Genomic DNA, 20,754 nt, shown 5'->3' with positions numbered 1-20,754 from the left:
AGAGCACAGTGGGTACTCCAACTGCGAACTGTGACAGTAGGGCCCGACAGTTAATATATCAATCTTAAAATCTAGCAGAGTTGTGACTGTATGGATCTGAACTTTCCCTTAGGTAAAATGTTTACTGCTGCATCAAACTCTCCTTAGGTTAGCCCACTTGAGCCCCACTGAGCCGCTGTTGCAACAGGATGGCTGGAAGTCCCTCGAGAAGTGTCTGTGAGAACAAGCAAAGGCAGGACAAACCATTCAGGCCTTCCTTACAGTGGCGTGTGTGTGTGCTGTCTTAAAGCATTATCAGCAGGGACACTGGTGTATGCAGTTTGCTTTCCAACAGAGTTAAAAGCAATGCTTCATGTCTTCCATCAACTCTGGGATCCATCTTGTCATCCCAGCACTCGTGGGAATTCCACTTAGCAGTTCCTGCAGCTGTTCTGATAACACAGATGACTGTTCCTTGTGCCCAGACACAGACCTGACCTTGTGCTTCAATGTACAGGACAGATGATGAGGCACCTTCTCCTCCGAGCTCTGTCCAGCACAAGAGCAGAACAAAAGTGTCACCCTTAAGCCAACTGTAACACTTCAAGCACACAGAACATTTCAGTCTTGGAGGCAGTTTCTCAGCCTGCTTGTTATGAGGAGCAAATAGTCCTGTGGAGACCTGAATAAGCACCACATACTTTCTAAAAAATTGTGTAACAAAAGTTATGAACTTTCAGTAAGGATAAGGACAGGCTTACTGTAATGATTTCTGTGTTGTAAGTGGAGTGGTGCGGGGGAATTCCCAGCCATGGGTATCCTTTCCAATTTCCTCTTTTGAGGGGTTTGAATTGCTTATAAATACCCTCTCTGAGAGCACATAAGACAAGCTCCGTCTCCTTTGGCTTTGCCTCTCTGCAGTGGTGAGTGATATTCTGAATTTGTGAGCTATATGCAGTGTTTTTAGCTGGTATTTGGGAACAGGACTAATGCTTTAGCATGTGGGGCTTCTCTGTGCTCATGATAGGGAGGGAATGCTAAAATGCAAGTTTCTCATGTCTATCTGCTTCTGCTGTGGAGTGCCGTAGCTGAGCTTGTGGTCGCACAGAGGACATCCCTCCTTGTTGGGGGAGCAGCGGGTTCCTGGGCTGCCATCAGCATCAGCTGTGGGTGTGATGGATGTCAGCAGTCTCTCAAAGGTGCTCCAGAACTGCTCATCTCTCTGTCTTACAGCTCTGTGTCAGGCTTGGGCCAGGAACTGGAACCATGAGGCTCTGTGTCTGCCTTGTGATGCTCTCCCTTCTGTGTGCAAGTGTTGACATGTCACCACTACGTGAAGGTGGAAAATTTGTCTTGGATGCACTGGGAGGTAAGCTGGGGTCACCACGGGCCTTTCTCTCAGGAGCCCCTTCCCTGAGCACAGGTTGCCAGCAGTCGGTGGACGCGGTCCTCAGAGCTAAGAGGTCTGCAACTCCACATTAGGGACCCCGCTGGTTTCTGCTGCTGGAACTGGGCCTTGATCAGCCCCCGCAGGCCCTTTCCGTGGGCACAGCCCTGTGCAAGGGCCGAGGCGGAGAAGGGCTTGTCCGTGTTACTGCTCCTTGGGCCCTTCAGCTTCTGCCTGAAATGGTACTTTTGGTAAAATGGTAATTTCTGGGATGGCTTTTCAAAGTCAACATCATCTCTGTTTCTCTGCTTGCTTCAGGGGCACGGGATATGTACAGAGCATACCAGGACATGCGTGAAGCAAATTATAAAGGTGCTGACAAATATTTCCATGCTCGTGGGAATTATGATGCTGCCCAAAGAGGACCTGGCGGTGCTTGGGCAGCTAAAGTGATCAGGTAATGGAGCATATTTGTCTTGTTAACAGTGAGTTACTAGGGATGCAGGCACTGCAGTTGGCACAAAGTCCTTTTTGACTTGTATTCAGCTTTTGACCTAGAAGGACAGTGGAGGGGAGGGGTTGCAGTTAATGTCTGAACAGCCTCTCTATAGAACAGTGGCTCTCCTCCCACATCAGCCTTTCTTCTTGTCCTCCCAAGAGGGTAGATTCCTTACCTCTGCATTTCTGCTGATAAGGAACTCTCTTTCCTTGCTGGTTCGTTTCCGTAACAGTTACGGATTCCACTGTGGTGCTCAGGCAAGGACTGAATATGTGCTTGCATCTCACTTTGAGAAGTCCTGTGGAAAAGCTCGTTCGACGCGAGGCAATCAACACAAAGTAGAGTTAAAAGCTGGTTGGTTCAGGCGGCCTTTTTGCTTCCTGCTAGTGACGCCCGGGAAAAATGGCAAAGCGACGTGAGTGGCAGAGGTGCTGAGGACACCCGGGCTGACCAGGAGGCGAATGCGTGGGGCAGAAACGGCGGGGATCCCAACCGCTACAGACCTGCGGGCCTTCCCAGCAAATACTAGCGCTGCCCCCGCGGAGGCCAGCTCTGCTCCCCTCTTACACCTCTTCTGTGTAGCCGAATAAAGACATTTTCCTGAAAACCGCTCCGTGTCGCTGCTGGCTCTCCTTCGGGGTGGGACCTCGAGTCACGGCGCTGGCTCCGAGGGCAGCGGGACGCTCTCGCGGGCCGGCGCGGCGATGTCAGGGCGCCTCGGGGCCCAGCGGCGCTGCCAAGGGGCGGGTTCTCCCCTGGCCCCTCGGCTGCGCTGGAGCTCGGGGGCCGCTCTCCGCGGAGGGGGCGGCGGCCGGTACCGGCGGCCCGGGCCCGTTGGGCGGCGGCCTCCCGGCGCCCCGGCCCGGCAGGGGGCGCTGTGGGGCGCCGCCCGGGCGCCGCTCTGGGCGGCGGCGGCGGCTCGTTGGCGGCGCGGGGCTGTGGCGGGCCGCCATGGACCGTAACCCCTCACCGCCCTCCAGCGAGGCGGAGGAGGAGGGTGACGCCGTGGGGAACACGGTGTACAGCAAGCACTGGCTGTTCAGCATCCTCACCCGCCTCATCGAGGTGCGGGCCCGGGCTGCCGGGGGCACCGTGGGGGAAGAGGCCGGCGGGCCCGGGCACGGCCAGCGCCTGGCGGGTGCGGTGCCTCCGTTACGGGGGCCGGGGCGGGGGGACACGCGACACACCGGTTTCCTAGTTGTGTGTGTGTGGTTTTTAAACTGTGCCTGAAGCGATAGGTCGTTGTTAATGTTTCCTGGCGTTTCTCGGCCGTGGCTCACGTACCGCCGTACCCCCGTGTGCCCCCCCCCCCCCCCCCCCCCTCCGTTTCAGGTCATCAGCCCCGAGAAGACGGAGCCCACTGTGAGCCCCGAGGGAATCCAGACGGAGCTGGATGAAGAGATGGAGAATGATATTTGCAAAGTGTGGGACATGTCGATGGACGAGGTAGGAGCGATGTGGGGGAGTTCACAGCCACGCGTGGCTTCTGCCCTGCGCCTTCAGTCCGAACCCTTCTGGAAGCGGGGGAAGGTGCAGAATTACAGGGGCTCGGGCAGCTTTCTGATTTTGACCGTGTTGATTATTCCTTGGCTGACGGTGGGCTCTGAGCCATTAGGCCGGGCAGGTGTGGTGGACTGGCATCAAGCCGGCTCATCACGTAAACTGCTTTTCAAGATGAGCAAGTGCGTTGTGTGCACTCCTAAGCCCAGCACGAGTTTCCAGAGCAGGCCTTCTGTTGTGTCCTGCCTGCTGGGCCCCGTGCTGCTCCTTGAGGAGGTAAAGCAGAGCTGTGTGTGAGTGGAAAAGAACTGCGGTGGTCTGCCTGACCTTCCCTCCAGGTGTCTAACGGATGGTGCGGTGCTGTTGCTTAGGGACGACTGGCTAAATGGGGCTGCATTCATACCTGGTAGTTTGCTGTATTATGCGCAAGAGTTGAACTGAAGCTGCGGGTAATTAGAAGACAGGACCTTAGCTGTTGCTGAAATTAACTCAGGTGCATAGCCTGTATCTTCAGCAGTTTGATTATCAAGATAATATTGTTGCCATCTCTAAACAGGCATCTTTTTCTCTAGCAATTGTAATGTATCCTGCTGGTAAGTGTAATTTTCTCTGATAAACAACCTTTTGAAGTTTAGCTACAGACTCGTAATGGCAATGTAACATAACTCTTGGTATTTTTCTCAACACTCTCAAATTCTGGAATGAATTCTCAAGTAAGAGATACATATTAAAAACAAACAAACAAATTTTATTCCCTGGCTCTTTGTTTAGATATTTTAACTAAGTATAGAAGATGTGTCCTTTACTTCCAAATAGAGAAATAATCTTGTGTTTTAGTGTGGTAAAATAAGGAGATTTCCTCTCTTGTATGGTCTGATCAAGTGTTAATAGTAATCTCTTCCCGTGTTTCTTTATGGGTGATGCCACTGTCTGAAAACATGGTATTTGCTGATTTCTGACTTCACGTCTCTGATTCTCTATTAAGACAGAGAGCAAAAGAAACTAAATGTGACGTTTTTGCTCATTGTATAGCAAATCACTGGCATCCTGAATCGCCATAGAGGCTTGCTGATCTTCTCTCATGGAAAAGCAAGAATTGTTGGCATTAACTGTTGGGAAGTAACTGATCTCTTGTAGCGAGTTTGACATCTCTTTGATCCAGTCCTTGTGCTGTGAGAAAAGGTTTGATTTTGCATTTGGAAATTAGAGAAGTCTCTTTACTTTTCCATTCACTTTCTTCACAGGATGTTGCTTTATTTCTTCAGGAGTTCAACGCCCCAGACATATTCATGGGAGTTTTTGCTAAGTCAAAATGCCCTCGCCTTACTGTAAGTATGGGCTGTCAAAAAGCTGTCCCATATTAATAGCAATAGTGGATAGCTCTGTACATGCTTTTGCACATATCTCCCTCCTCCTCCTCCTCCCATCGTTTGTTTGAATACGTTTGTTCAAGGAGAAAGCGCAAAATCAATTTTTAAAATGTTTTTTCACAGTATTTTTAATATGGTCTAATCAGTAAATATTTCAGTGATGCTGAAGCTGATATATGTCATTACTGATGAAGGACTAAATTTATCAAAACTAGTAATAAGGCTTATTATAAAAAACATTAAAGACTGGCCTTTTTTTCTCATGACTTGTTTCATGATTACTGAACAGAAACAGTCACGAATTTGTTTAGTCAGGCCTACAAAAGTGTGGTGGGTTGACCTTGGTTGTACACCAGGTGCCCACCAAAGCTGCTCTATCACTTCACCTCAGCTGGACAGGGGAAAAAGTATGATGAAAGGCTCGTGAGTCGAGATAAGGACAGGGAGAGATCACTCACCGATTACTGTCATGGGCGAAACAGACTTGACTTGGGGAAATTAACGTAACCTATTATCAATGAACTCAGAATAGGATGATGAGAAATAAATCCAAATCTTAAAACACCTCTCCTCCACCCCTTCCTTCTTCCTGGGCTCAACTTCACTCCTGATTTCTCTACCTCCTACACCTGAGCAGCGCAGGGGGGCAGGGAATGGGGTTTGCAGTTGGTTCATCACACGTTGCCTGCTGCTTCTTCCTCCTCGCACTCTTCTCCTGCTTCAGCGTGGGGTCCCTCCCACAGCAGACAGTCCTCCACGCACTTCTTCAACATGAGTCCTTCCCACAGGCTGCAGCTCTTCTGTGAGCTGCATTCCTTCAGGAGCAGACTGCTTGCTGGGTCATAGGAACTTGGAAATCAAACTGGAAAATGTCTCCGAACCTTTCTTACTATTGTTTTATGTCTGGGAAAATAAAGTTGTGAACTACATTGCAGTTGCTTCATTATAATGTGTTTTGACTTTTCAGGAAATATGTGTGGGAATATTAGGAAATATGGCCTGTTTCCAAGACATATGCATGTCCATTAGTAAAGATGACAATCTTGGGTAAGTGGATGTGAGTGTTATACATGCATGAGTACTGCTTTTGTGGATTCGCAGCCATGAAGTACATGTTACAGAAGGAATTTAGTTTGCCTGCCACGCCTCATCCTCATTCACACCTTTCTGGCTGACCATATTTGTGTGGGAAGTGTTCAGTGAAGGAAAAAAAGGATATGCACCACTTTGTTTTGTTTTTAATCACCAGTCAAGTTCTTGAATTTTTAATTTCTGAGTTTGGCAATCTTGAAACACTGGAAATGCATGCAGAGTCAGGAAAAGCTGTTTTTAATGTCAGAACACAGCTGCAGCTAGAAATTAAAAACAGAGATAGATTTTATTAACTTTTGTCTTGCATTTTCTCCTTAAAGCCAAGTGTTATTGCAGCGTTTATGTGATTCGGACTCCCCAACTCTTCTGGAAACAAGCAGGTATGTCATCTCAGAAGTTAATGCATCATTAGTGTAGTTTTCCTGTGTTCTGAGGCCTGGGAATAAAATTGTCAAGGGGGCTCACTGTTTTATTATCCTCTCATCCTGTCTTTTTCTAATTTCTGCATTGTTCTGGAAGTGATTTGCTGTGAGCTAGAATTCTATTTCTGTCACATCATTCTCATTATTTTGGATTTACGCTTGTACAGCTAAAATGAATGAAATGACTTCTGATTTCTTAAATGAGCAATTCTTGTCTAGGTTGTTATTAACTTGCCTCTCCCAGCCTGAGGTGGCCAATGTCTGGGTTGAGAGAATCCGAGAAAACCCTTCCGTGTATGACTGTGTTTGCTTTATCATGTCCAGCTCTACAAATGGTAAGTTGCCAAAACAAGCTGGGATTTAGTGGGTGCCTGCAGAAAAAAGTAAGAGCTGAAGTATGCAATTTCAAAGACAGATATTTTCAATTGGGAGTACAGAATTTCTTTAAAATAAAGTAAACCTCATGAATTTAAAGAACACTAAAATAAACTTGTCCTTCTTGTGCAGGTTTATAAATGTTATACATTTATACATATAAAACCAACCAGAAAAGCACCCATAGAGGAAGAAGAAAGTTCTGTGGGGGAATCAAAACAAGTCTAATAGAAGAAATTACTATTTGGTGCAGTAAAGGAAAGGACACAGTCCTCATTCAGGGATATACAGATGTCATGTCTGATCCTTGAAACATGACCTCATTTGATTTTTTTTCAAATCAGAGATGTATTTTCTGTTTTTAAAATTACCATGCTTGTGGAGTGTGAACTGGAGGAATGATTCCGTTACTCTGAGCGGCAGCTGAGTACTGCACAGGCTTTGGGTATGCAGTCAGTGGTACACAAATCTTTCTTTCTTAGCCCTAATATAGCAAAAACCATGCTAAGCACCTAATAGTGAAAATATTTTGAACAGCATTTATGTTTCACATCCAACTTAATTGTAACAGCAGCTATCATTTTCTAGGAATCCTAATAATTTAGCTTTTTCAATTTGTTTGGTTTGTTTGTTTTTTTTTTTTTAATGACAATGCTCAGAAATCCTGCTCTGTCCAGCTGAAATCACAGATCTACTTAAGGAGATTGGTGGATGTAATGTTAGCAGAAAACTGCATATTTAGGGACAAAACTTGGAAAGTTTTACTTAAGAAACAGAACTTACAGCTTTTCAGGAATGTAAAGTTTCTTTGCAGAATGCAATTCCTGCTACATAAATGGCACGATAAGGTAGAATGTGTCATTGGACTTTCCAACAATCCCTATTTATTAAATAGCTTTTGGCCCGATCTGTGCCACCAAAGGAATTTAACAACCTACTAAGGGTTGCTATGTTTATGAAATGAATATATTTCAGCACAGAATTTACTCTGAATACTTTTATATATTAGCATTTTATGAACTAAGTTTTGCTCTTCGTTTTTAGTCTTGTTGAAATGTATACACTCTCTCTTGTGCAGTTGAATTGCTGGTAAAAGTGGGTGAAGTGGTGGACAAACTCTTTGATCTAGATGAAGAGCTAATGTTAAACTGGATTAAAAATGGCACTTGTCGGTCTGTGGGACCATCTGTAGATGATTCCCCTGAAGAACTTCCAGATTTTAAGATTGTGCCTTGTATACTTGAAGCAGCCAAACAAGTCCGGTATGTGAGCTTTCTTTTTGGTTTCATGGCTGGGGATACTCCTTATAGCCTTGTTAAGGCCCGTGTCTGAACATCCTCATTTCAGTGGGAGCTGCATAGCTTGACAGATCAGTGGAATACAGTTTTCTGTACTTATCATTTGAAATGAATTACCTAGTTAGCAAAGAGAATGGCAGTGATTGCTGATAGTCTTCTGTGTGTCCAAAACATACAATATAAATTCCAATACTAAATCTTTAATTTGTCTTTGCTTTTTGTTTTCTCCGTAGATCAGATAATCCGGAAGGACTTGATGTTTATATGCATATTTTGCAGCTCCTGACCACGGTGGATGAAGGTATTCAGGCTATTGGTAAGACACTTGAATTGCTACATATGATGGGACCAAGAATGGCAATAACTTCTAGATCATCAAATATTTAATGGGGAGAAAGATAATTCACGTACCTAGATTAAATCTGTTGGGTTGGTGGGTTCTCTTCCTTTCTTTCTCAAGTGCAGGCTCCTGATGGAGGAAAAGAGACTTGGAGTTTGCTTTATGACCTTGTTTGCCATGAACTTTGCCAGCCAGATGATCCACCCATCATTGTGCAGGAGCAGAAGACTGTACTGGCCTCTATTTTGTCCGTGCTGTCGGCTATGTTTGCTTCACAGACAGAACAAGAATACACCAAGATGAGGAAAAGCAAGTCATGCTTTTTTCTGTTTTATTTTCATAATTGTCTTTATGTGAGGTGAAAGGTGGTTAATACTGTTTACTAGAGATCAGTTCAGAACACAGAGTTCAGCTACATGTTTGAATGTAGTAAGACTCTGCTGGTGACTCTAAAAATCATAGCTAGCTCAAACTTCAGTTACTGGATATCTCTGAAGAGTTACAGTAATAGAATCTACAGATTCTGTTCAATCTTCTCTGTTGGGTAAATTAGTGAAAACTGCAGAATTCTCTTTGCTAAAATATGAGGTCTTGATAATAATATTTTTTTAGTAGAGAGAGATTCTGTATGTACTTAAATGCTTCTTTCCCACACGTTATCTCTTGTTACTTTCCAATCCATTGACAAGTGTTTAGAATTAAAAGCCCATCTTGGGAATGTGAGTCAGCATCATCTGCAGTAGAAAGACGTTGTGTCGGTTTGGTTTATCAGATAGGATTATCTGCATGCAACTTTTAACATACTACCCTCTCTGAGTTACGACTAGAGACATTTTCCTTCTCATATTCCTCACCACTGGCATGTACTTTTTATACGTACAGGTTAACTTGTAGAAAAAATGGTTTCGTTTTTTTACTATATTTCCACTTGCTTCTTTAAAACAGCCTTTGAGTGACGAAACACCACACTGTTGGAATATACATTCCTATAGCTTTTATATAAAATCTTGTGGTGTGTTTCAAAATTTGAATGCCTTGAAAGGATGGGGAAAATTTTTTTATGTTAAATTTCCATTTTCTTGTTACTTCATATTAGATATGCCTCTGATTGGGAGCTTGATTCGTATCTTACAATACATGGAGGGCTGTGGGAAGAGATCTGATGATAACTCAAAGGAGTCTGAACAAGAAGAGACTGGGAGGGCTGATATAAACGAGGAAGACTTCCATTTAAAAATTTTGAAGGATATTTGCTGTGAATTACTTTCCAATATGCTTCAAGAACTGACCAAGGTAAGAACAAAATTTGAAGAGGGGTTTCTGCAGGGCAGGTAAGAAAAAAGGTGTTACTGTGAAGGTGGGTATTTTCCTGTGGGAGTGAAGTTGCATACTGACCATTCCTTAGAGAATCAATCAGCAGGTGAGTAGCAACGTGTGTGTTAGATGGCAGGGACAGGGGTTTCCTGAGGTGTGTGCCTTCAGGGCCAAGGTTCTGCATGATAAATTCTTTAGGTGTGTGTCGCCTCTTTTGAATGAAAGCCAGTTTATTTAAGAAAAGGGAATAATAACAATATATAAACTCACCTTCTCTGTTGGACTTTATGATGGGAGCATTCCGATTAAAAGTAATATGTGAGCTTTCACACCTTTTTGTCTTAGCTACATATGGCAGTCTTGAGAACTGTTAAGTTCTGGTTGTTATACCTGTTTTTGAGACCAAAGCGTGTACTGTAGACACTGTGCACGATTTTGAGTTTGTTTTTTCGACAACTGTTCATGACATGCTAGTTGTATTTATCTCTTTTTTTTTTTTTTTTTTTTCTTTTTTTTTCTTTTTCAAGGAAAATACGTTAGAAGGACTACACCAGGGACATTTAAATGAACAGACGTGTTCCTGTGCATTTCAGAACCTCTTACCCCTGTATTTCACATCGGTGAGTATATGACAAGGTCTTTAATATAGCTGAAAAAAATACTGCTTATGTGGCAGGACCTTTCAGAATCGGGTGTAGGACAGAATTGCCTGGACACAGGTAATACAGCATTATAGACAGTCTTACCCTTTCTGTCTCCTCTGGCTTCCTTCAGCCAGAGCTTTGCCTAGATCATCAGCTGATACAAGGGTCAAATTATGCTGAAATGAATGGATGTCTGCAGATTTATGCTAGCTGAAAATTTGTCCTGTACACTTTTATAGAATAATTACTCTAAATATTTTTCATAGGAAGCGTTTCTTTGTGTACTTCTAAACAATAAAATAAGAATTTGGTGAAGGCAATAGTGTTTCAAAATTTAGACCAACTGAAAGTGTGGGGTTTCAGGAGGAAGGGATCTACTGTGAAGCATTTTCCATTACTCTCTGCAGTGGCTGCTGCTGGCTGCTTTTGGTGGGAAGGTACAGAAGTAGAAAGACCCCCTATACCAAGTATCAAGAATTCTATGTTTCATGCAAGGCTTTTTTTTTTTTTCTGTGTGTGTGTTTGCAATTTATTTCCAGGTGGAGAGTTTCCTTGAAGTTCTGCGTGAGGCTGATCAGACACTTGCTGACAATCTAGAGAAACGTTTCCCAAGCCTGAAGGTTCACGCCTGAGAATGTACATGAAATGTTTTCCTCCTTTGGAATGAAGATTTTTGACTGTTTCATTACAGTATTTCAGAAATCAAGTTTTCAGTAAATACAGGAGAGTGAGGCAGTCTCCTTACCAACAGGTGGCTTTTAAGCAATGTTCCTTCTAGACCTGATTAACCTGGGGTTAATCTGATCTGCATGGGGAAGAAAATGACTATAAATTCGGATCTGCATCTTCCATCGTGTTTGCTCTGGTGATGGGAGACTGTTGATTTCTAATTGCTTTTCTGCAGTGTAGTTTTTTTCTAGTAACTCTTGATTTCATGCTTTTCGACTTAAGTTGAAACAGAAAAATGAATGAAATGCACTGAGTAGTTTTTTAATATGATGCTGGTTTCCTCCAAGTTGCTGTTGGCAAAAGGAGGATTGATCAGTAGGAAATCACAGGTGTCCTCTGCCTGAGGGCCTTCAAGCACCGATAAAAACAGAGTTAAATTATACAGAGGGTTTTGGGGTTTGTTTTTTTTTTTTCTATTTTAGATCATATTAGTCCTGGGGCAGGTATTGTAGCAGAAATGTTTCATCCTGCTCCTTGAAAATCCTCAGACTTCTTCCATTGAAGCCTCTTCTGCACTGCAGCTCTGAGTTATGGCATCTGGGTCCTGTCCAGTTGAAAGGATTTGAGAATATGGTTACCAGTGGTCTGTGCTGCAGCTGCCAACCATTGCACCACTTATCTGGAGCTAGAGTTGTAGGACAGGTTTGGATTTAATCTGTGGCATACTTCCAACTTTCTGCTTTTTTAAAGCAGTCTATGCTTCAGTTTAGGAATGTAACATGTCTCAGACAGTTCTTTCCTCATTCATATGTCTTACGAATTATCTGTGAATGACATTAGAAATGCCATGTTAGCCTTTTGTTTTTCAGGGTGGCTTAAGGTGTTAGGTCAGTTGCAGTAACTTCAGTCCACAGTCTTCTAAAAATCCCACTTTTAAATATATTTTAACTACATTATGTTTTTAGACTGCATGCTATGCAGGTAACATTTTCTCTGAAAAAACAGTATAGCAACTTCAGCTTCACTATTTCTGTAAATAAGGGTGGAAAACAATTGGTCTTTTTTAGGTTTGAGATGTAAAAGAAAATGTGAACCAGAGCATAGAGAGTAACTTACTACCATATACACACATTCCCTGGCTCTCCAGGTTTTTATAGACTTTTAAGTATTGTGCTGGGCCATGTTTTGTTTGCCCTGAGTTACCTGTACATGTGGGAAAATACAGTATGTGTATATGTATATAGCCTTTTCATCCAAACTTCCAGTTTTCAAAAAATAGTGCAATTTAATCATTCTCTTGGGCTGCCAGCAGCATCTTGGTGGTCGGCAGGGGACTTAAAATTACAAATATCTGTCTTGTGTCACCAAGAAAGGATTGCAATGGTTTCTATCAATTTTTGTATGCTATGTTTATTGGAGAAAACTGGTAACTGTGAATAGGATGACAGCATTTTTCATACTACTTTGACAGTTTTGGGATATTTTCTTAAACCTACAGATTTATAATAAAGTTTGTTTTTAAAAAAAGCCTGTATACTTTCTTTCATTCTAAGTGTCAATTAGGTTTGTTTTCTGAGCCACTGGAAATGTCTGTTGCTCTCAAGTATGTCATTTCTAAGAGGAAAATTGAACCTCTTCATGATGTCAATGTCCTGTAAAATATGTTGTCCTTCATTGGATATTCATCTTAACTCTCTCTTGCTTTCTTTATTCAGTCATTTTTATGGTCTGGCAGTTAATGTGTCTCTCAGTTGTTAACGTCTTTCTGAGCTTCGTTTGTTCCCAGGTGTATCACAAGTATCTTTATGGTAGTCCACCATAGCTAAGAATTACTTCTGGTTTGCCTCTTGAAATTTGTTGCAGTTGTTAAAATTTTGCAGTAGTTGTTTAATGTACAAAAAAGCTGAGACGAGATCTGTTGTTTTATTTTGTTCCTTCTTTTCAATACACAAATAGCCAGTATTGGGTGATTAATTGTTAAATGCAGTATCCCTAATTACATCAAGTAGGTGAGATGTATCGTTTCCTTGGTACAGTTACTGCCTAAGCGGGATGTTATCGAATACCTGTCATGTGGTAGAGAAAGTGGTCGATGGCAGTAAGTGGGGAACCAGCTGGGCCCCATCCTCCTGCTCTTCTGTAATGGAAGAAGCTGTAGGAACGGGACCTTCAGCCTTGCATCAGCAGAGTGGTAATTCAAGTATGTTGGGAATTTTTATCCTTGGTAAACGTGGCGAAGCTGTGGCCGACCTCCGCCTTGGGCCGCCCCGCTGTCTCCGGGGGTAGGGGCTGCTGCCGAACAGCCCAAGGCCGGCCAGTGTGCCGTGGTTGGGGCGGGAACGGGCAGCAGGTGAAGGGTGTGTTTGGAAATGGCCCGCGTGTATTTCATCATCTTGCCAGCAGGGATCTCCCTCGGCCTGTGCTTTGTGAACAGCATGTGTCTGGTCGGTTTGGTGGTGGGGGGGTGTTTTGGGAGGGGAGGGTTGGGGGTGTGGTTTTTTTCTAGTTCCCTCTCCCAGCCATGCTTTTGACACCAACTGGCAAACCAGATCTCTCTGGTCTAGTTGATTCAGAAAGGGTATCTATCTGTGCAAGCAGGCGAGGAGCTTTCTTCCAGACCAAAGATCTGACTGCGTCCATAACACCCTCCTTTGGGGGAAAATGAGAAGTACTCGTCCCTGCTTTGTGCAGAGCTGTTAAAGGATTTCACCAGACGGTGGGTACCTCTAGGCTGGCTTTATTAACAGCTCAGGGTTGGGCCATCACCTCAGAGAGTGGCAACAGCTCACAAAAAGCACCCTCTATATATATGATATAACATACAATACAAAGAGTCTTTGGTGATTTTCCAGGAACTTTCAGCTCTTAACTCATCATCAATTTCAAAAGTCCATTGTATTCCACAGTTTTGACTAGTTCTTATCGTTCCATTCCAATTCCTCTTTGCACACCCCTATTTGCTGATGCAGTCTTTGGTCATCATGGTTACTTATCTTCTGAACAATCTTAATCGTAATTCACTTCTAGACTTCCTGAGAAGACTCAAAATGTTCTATTTAACATATTCCCTACCCTTTCTAAGTTGCTTTAACAGTCAGTATTGTTCCTAGAGCACCTGTGCTCTATTAATTAAACCTATCAAACAATGTCTATTTATTAATCCTTCTATTAATAATATCCTAAGAGAAAAGAGTTTTCTAAAGCTTGTTCCTTTTACAAGAGCTGTGAACAAAAAGCAGGTATCTGAACCATTGAACTAAAGTGACAGGAAGGCAGTCCTGCTTGGGCAGAGCTGGATGCTGTAGCATGTGAGAACACCTAGAAAATGGGAGGTAAAAATCAGACTGGAAGGCCTTATTTTAAATCAGGCTTAATAGATCCATATAATAATTCCATTCAAAGATAGGATTCTAACATTCTTTTGACTCACATCTTACGTAGGTTTGGCATCTTTATCCCACGTAGTAACTCTTTCCCGGCAGGGCAAAGCACCATAAAACCGAAGAAATTTGATATGTGGTGAAAGAACCAATGGTACTAGAATGCTTCACCTGCTCCCTTGAGAGTGCGACGAGGTTGTTGCTGCTTGCCCAATATTCATGTCACAAACCTGTTCTTTCTGGTAGACTAAACTGATGAAATCTAATATGCTGGGAAGTTCTTTTCTATGCTTCATATTCAGGGCACACTGCTTTCTTAATTTTCTGTCATTACCTTTTTAGTTCATATTTTCTTGTAACTGCTGTGGTGTTCCTCTTTCTGTAAGATTATGTGGTATTAGGATTGACCTCTTATAATCACCTTTTTTCTGTAACTAAGGTAAATGCAAAAAAAAAAAAAAAATTCAATCTTTATCTGTAAGTCAACAATCTTCACAGTTTTTTATACTGGTATGAAAAGGTATGCATATGTTACTGTGGTTTTGTTTGTTTTGAAAATCTGTGCTCTTTCCCACAAACCTTATTTTGGCTGTTACTGAGTTACAAAAGCAGCAGTATCTCTTGTTATCTTTTTCACTCAATAATTTGCTTTTGTTTCTAGAGCAAAATCTCTTGCTCACAGCAGTTTCTTAGCATATCTTTATTTTCCTCTCAAAATCAAATGTTGTCCGTTTTTTCCTGCTTAATGTTTGCGGTTTACTTTTTTTTTTTTTGTTCTAGACAATGATGAAATTCATGTGCTCTGCCAAATTCAATGAGAAAGACAGAACCTGCTACGCCTGGGGCAAGGACCAGTCTGCTGTAATATTATACAATTTCTTAAAAATCTTTCATGTGAAGGCAAACAAAAGCAGCGAGCAGCTGTGTGTTTGCTCCCCAGTGGCGGCCATGTGTGTCAGTCATGCGGTTAGTGTGCCCCTCAGTCGGAGCTGACAAGGTATGTGCTAAGCGAACCTGACATCACAAGGTTGGTAAAATAAACTCGGTTATTTCCAATAGCTGTCGACAGAGGTTTTGCAATGGGAAATATTGCTCCTATTCCTCCTTTTATTTGCTTCCCTGATTCAATTATTTACCTCTTCGCTTTTCCAAACACATGGTTTTATAATGCAAGGAGCAGACATCTAAGATTGGTGATGGAAAAAGTTTGCTTCTGAGTTGTTACTGTGAGGAAAATGAACAAACATAGGGAAAACCCACTGGGGTTCTGTTTTCTTTCTTTCTTCCAGTTCAGGTCTTTGGGAGTTCTCTGTATGTCTTAATGATGTCTCAAAAAAGTCTGAGAGCTAATGCAAGAAAGAATGCTTGAGAAGGTAACAGTGGTAGGATGGCCTGAAGTAAGGCAGTAATACTAGAGGGGAAAAAAAAAAAAAAGAGATGAAGAAGGGATACTGGGCAAAGAAAGAAAACAGGAAAAGAGCCTTGAAGAATTATAACAAAAGGAATAAATACCATGTAAGTGTGATGTTGAAGGAGAAAAGTATTAAATATCAGTAACAGTGTTAGCATTCTTGTTCTGCTGTTCAGGTGGAATAGCTAATGTGTGGTCACCTCTCAAAAAGTGACGATGTTTATTATGTTTTCTATTTTCAAAGCTGAATCTCCTTGGTAGTTTTTTCTGCTCTCATGGAAATAAGACAAGTTTAAGGTGAAGGTGAGGTCTTAAAAACCACACCAGGTGGGCAAACTAGTATTGCTTGATATTTTTATTCTTTATTATTTTAATTATTATTCACCCACACCACCCCTCCACCTCCCGTCCCCGTTTTTTCTGTCTGGCTGCAGCATCAGGGAGCCGCTTCACAGTGGAGGTGAGGCAGTCTGAGGTACTGCATGCCCTTGCCTTGCACAGGTCTTGAACCTGCCGGAGATGAGATGTGAAAGTAGAGTCCTACAGGTTGATGCTTGTTGTTGCACACTGCTCCGAGATGAGCACAGCAGACTGCAGCGTACTTCTGGCTTTATAACTGGTCAGATATTGAGGGAGAGGGGCCTGCTTGATGCCTGCCTGTTTTTAGTCAGGGAGAACAAAATCCTGCTCAGTCTGTAATAGCAATCAGCATGAGTCTACAGTCTTGAATTTGACTTCAGCATTTTTATATGAAAACATGTTTATCCTAAATTAAAAGTTCTGTGTGATTAATGTATTCTGTTACTACTGGGATTAAAATCCAAGCCTTGATGTAACACGCTCATACATCCGTGGTAGTTTCTTCATCCATGTGGAGTAGGCATGGTGAGTGACTGCATGTTTGTGCCTATAATAACTTAAGTCCCATGTAGTTGACACTTCCCCAATTTATGTCCCTTCATCGAATTTCCAAGGAAACCTTAGAAAAGCAAATTCACTGTGATATTCTGTGTTGCAGTGGTGACAGTTATTTATTCTGTGCTTTAGGTTATGCAAACTCCATTTTAATTTTCCAATGAGCTTGTATCAATATTATTTTTGTTGTCATGCACACCATTTTTGGTGACAGCTCTGTTTAAAGATATTGTAACTTTAACAAGCCATCTGTTAACCTTACATAGAAAGGAAACTCTTTTGTCAATTACTCTAATGAAATCACAAAAATCATTTCCTGGTCTACAGTTGTAGACCAGTCATCCTATCTTCTGTCAATAGGAGGATATTGAAACACACAGGAAAATACGTGCACACTTTTATCCTACCCTGCAATATAGCCACAGTATTGTATTTTAGTGCAGCAAATTGTAATTAGCCAATGATGTCAGAAGGCTTTATTTTCCATTAAAAATTCTCTGCAGTGCACAAACTCTTTTATCCAACATCAGAGTTTCCTCACTAGTCAGGTAGGAATGCTGGGCACAGGAAGACATTTGGAGTTTATGCCAGCCTGATTATAAAGATTTTGATCTTGTGAGTTAGGAGACTATAAAAGGATAAACACTTCAGGTTAGGTAAGAATAAACGAAACTGCAAATCTAACTCCATTTTGTCATTTGGGCTGAGGCCCCTAGGATGGCTGAACGGAAGCAGGAGAAATAGTGGATAGAAAAGGCTAGAGTAACGGGAAAAGGAAGAATGAAAGGTGAAAACATGGAACAGCAAGGAAGGACTCCGGCTTTGTGAGCTCTTTAGATGGAAGACATTTATGAGAGGATAAAAAGAAACATGGGAAATTGTGTATGGGCTGGCAAATGACATAGGTCCAATGAAAGCCTTTGAGGGACCTAAAGGTTTTGCATTGTGCAGTGTGAGCTGTTCATGTGGGAAGGTCCCAAGCCCAAATGAAGGGTACATTTGTCCTTTTCCTCCCCTTGGAGAGGTTTTGGCTACAACTAGAAGGAGGTTGGAAAGAGATACAAAAGATACTGGCATGGAGTTGCTCTGGAGTGGGGTTGGGGTTGCCCAGGCCGACTCCTGCCCCATGAATACGTTTATGGGTACAAGGGACAAAGCCAGCGAGAGCAGACAGGTGTAGCCTCGAGAGGCAAACTTCTTGCAGCCTTCCTGCTTCTCCAGCCTTTCTGGACACCAGAGCAGGTGGGTAAGGGCAGCATCTGTGTGAAATGCTGGGGTTTCAACCCCCAGCCCCAAATTAAGGTTGACATGTGGGTGATTCCCACAGCCCTTCACAAAGGGGGGTGAGTTTGCCTTTAGGCTTCCCTCCAGGGTGGTGCCGGCCTGGCAGACAGAGCCATTGGGTAGATGAGCCCCGGGTGTCTGCATTGAGTAACCCAAGGTCAGGTGTCCCACTGAGGGATAAAAGCTGGGAGCACTTGCAGGAGGGGCAGTGTCTGTGTGTGAGGTGGATGCCCTGTGCAGAGTTCCCTGTTGGGGAAGGTCCTCCTGCCTCCCTGGGACTGGGCTCCAGTCAGGTCTGGCTTTTGTAAACGTGGGCTGTGTAGAGATTCAGTATGTGGCTTCCTTGGTCTGATGTGTTTGGCTGGTGGACCCAGTTGTCTCCCATCCCTTCTATGGGAGACTGCATTTCACCATTTATTCCACCCATTGTTGGTCATGCAGTGTCATTGTTGGGATCATTGGGATTGATGTTGGTTATGTATAACCTGATTGACTTGTTTGTACTCTCAGCACTCACCCATGTACTGACCCTTTTGTGTCAAATACAATTTGGTTATTGGTTCATCTTTATGCTGGCTGTGTCCTTTATGCTAGGCCTGATAACTGGCAAAACAATGTGCGACTGCATCTTGGAGCCTACCCTGCTCACTTCCCTCTTGGCCAGTGCTCTCAGCAATGAACGTAAGGATCAGAATCAGATTGCAATGTTATCACTAACTTTCACTGACCCTGGAGCCAACCCCTCAAGAAGCAAGCATTGAAAATAATCACAGTGCTACTCCACAGCTGTCATCTTTTGTCTTAGAAGAGCTCTTAATACTGCAGTGCCCCCTGTGTAGGAGACTTAGTTTTGGCCCATGGTGTAAGGGTTGAGCGTGGTTTTTTTGGAAGAACCTGCTGAACGTGACGCAGCATGATGTGGTTGCCCTTATAGGGTAAAGGAACTGCTGTCATGATTTAATTACCTAGTTGTTCTGCTGATCCCTGAGTTTACTCAGACTTGAAAGAAGTAAACTTAATTAAACAATTCTTCTTCCTTCCCACACATGCTCTGGGTCCTTTTGCTGCTTCTGAGAAATAACAAAAAGCTAACGAATAACAGGCACAGTCTTTTTTTGTTGTTGACCTGTTGCAGAAGGCCATCAGGAGAAGGGTTATGCACAGGTGCAGTATGTGCACGGCATCAGAGGAAGAGGACACATGGGTGTTTGAAATGAGGGTTTTTTAAAAATTTAAATTCCTGTGTTAGGTTGGCAAAAAGGATAAATACATCAAGGTTTCGGTGTTGCCAGTTGCAGGTCAAGATAATTTTGACAAAAAGTGGTAATGTTCAAGTTGAAATCTTATCAAAACAGAGGAAAGGGAGAAAAGAGGTTTGAATCCAGTTCTCAGTTTATCCAAAGGCTTTGTGTATTTAACTGCCTTAAGCTGCATCACCCCTTGGTGCCTTGCGATGTGATTCAGCAGCAGATCTGAATTAAGTGTTTTCCACCTGCCAGAAGTGACTGCCTGTTCAGTTGTACTGCTCAACTGCCTGCCTGTGTGTTTTTGAGAGCACAGTCACAAATGTAAAGTGATTCCTTAGCGTGGCCACAGATGGAGAGCATTGTGTAAAAACACATCCTTGCCCCAACGTGGGCTTTCTGCCTCATCAAATGGAGCTGTTGCTGACAGCAGCTTAGGCCTTGTGTATGTGTTGGGGACATTTATGGGGGGAGATGTAATCGCAGGGAAGACAGTTCATTTATATTCTCCTACGTGTGCTTATGTCATGTGTGTTATTTGCAAATGACACAGCACGTGTCTATGTGGATATCATTTATGGTGTGCTATGCCCAATTTACCAGCAAGTCTCTGATAACTACTTTTACCATGTGATTTTTCAGGTGAATTTGCATCTGCCTATCAGGAAATTAATTTCAGACTGTATTTTCTTAATTGTTTGTACTAATAGGGAAAGAGAAATTGTGGGGGGATGAAAAAGCTTAATAAAAGCAAAAAGTACCATATCTGTTTAATCCCCTTTGTCCTCTAGAGCAATTCTCCCACCAATTGAAGCCACGGCTGATTAAATACAATTTGTTCTTGACTAAAACCAGATTTAAATATAAGCAAATATTTTGTCTAGGTAGCTTAAATTAGATTGATTCATCCAGAATGAACTTTTTTCCCATATTTTCTTTCTAAACATTAGTACTCGCTTTTCCCATCCCTAGCTCTTTTTCAGTTAATTCCTAAAATCATTGTGAATAGATGCAAGGTGTAGTATTAGTTCACTAAATAAACTGTAGCAAATTGTACAAAGCTCTGCTTGTACAAACACATCTTCGTTCAATCTTCATTAACCTGTTCTGGTCTAGACTTGCATATTCTTGTCAATATTCAGTTATATATATGTCTGCTCACAGTTTACCACCCTAATCTTTTATCCATTATCCTGGTCACTGTTTAGCTAATGCTTTTAGCCTTGAATATTCTTATAATGTTGTATTTCTCTGAAACAAAATTTTGCAGCAAGTGTTACTAAAAGCAAAGCCCTCTAACCAGGCAGATGAAACTCATTAGCGTTGCGTTTCAAGGAGCGTTTCTTTGATGCAAACTAATTAATTTTGCCCCATTGCAAAATTGTCCTAACTATAATGGGAGCTAAAATCTAATAAGATAAAAGAAACTCAGAGGGGAAAAAACATCTGTCATGAGAACACGGTGAGATGAACAGCTTTTGCCAGTCTTGGGAACGATCATGTGTTTTACAGCTCCAAGGCTGACCATTTTACAATTGCCAGTGTATTTGAAGTCCCTACTGTGAATTGATGGGTTTACATTGCTTGCTGGTTTTCATCCTTACAGCAGAAAGTAACTGTGATTTAATTTA

At 42.6% G+C, this 20,754-nt stretch overlaps 2 protein-coding genes across 3 annotated transcripts; both read left to right on the top strand.

Annotated features, from left to right (window-relative positions):
• Window positions 1-806: 806 nt before the first annotated feature.
• Window positions 807-2,474, top strand: LOC141965924 (serum amyloid A protein-like). Its single transcript, XM_074918126.1, has 4 exons — window positions 807-902; window positions 1,213-1,348; window positions 1,685-1,823; window positions 2,253-2,474. Exons 2-4 carry the CDS (start codon window positions 1,246-1,248, stop codon window positions 2,392-2,394), a joined length of 384 nt encoding a protein of 127 aa, XP_074774227.1. The 5' UTR covers window positions 807-902; window positions 1,213-1,245; the 3' UTR covers window positions 2,395-2,474.
• A 301-nt stretch (window positions 2,475-2,775) lies between these two features.
• On the top strand, window positions 2,776-12,794 carry SAAL1 (serum amyloid A like 1). Of its 2 annotated transcripts, none has more exons than XM_074918276.1 (12): window positions 2,776-2,930; window positions 3,198-3,311; window positions 4,610-4,693; window positions 5,703-5,782; window positions 6,148-6,207; window positions 6,469-6,584; window positions 7,703-7,886; window positions 8,156-8,238; window positions 8,383-8,571; window positions 9,356-9,555; window positions 10,104-10,196; window positions 10,760-12,794. In XM_074918276.1, the coding sequence occupies exons 1-12, from the start codon at window positions 2,817-2,819 to the stop codon at window positions 10,850-10,852; spliced, it is 1,410 nt and encodes a 469-aa protein (XP_074774377.1). In that variant the 5' UTR covers window positions 2,776-2,816; the 3' UTR covers window positions 10,853-12,794. The 2 variants fall into 2 exon arrangements, with proteins under 2 accessions (XP_074774377.1, XP_074774376.1); XM_074918275.1 differs by having other exon boundaries at window positions 9,359-9,555; window positions 10,760-12,793.
• Window positions 12,795-20,754: the final 7,960 nt, after the last annotated feature.

This window comes from Athene noctua, chromosome 14 (genome assembly GCF_965140245.1).
Source record: "Athene noctua chromosome 14, bAthNoc1.hap1.1, whole genome shotgun sequence".
In the NCBI taxonomy this organism is placed as follows: Eukaryota; Metazoa; Chordata; class Aves; order Strigiformes; family Strigidae; genus Athene; species Athene noctua.
The sequence above is the reverse complement of the archived record's forward strand: the minus strand, read 5'-3'. Positions and strand labels throughout refer to the sequence as shown.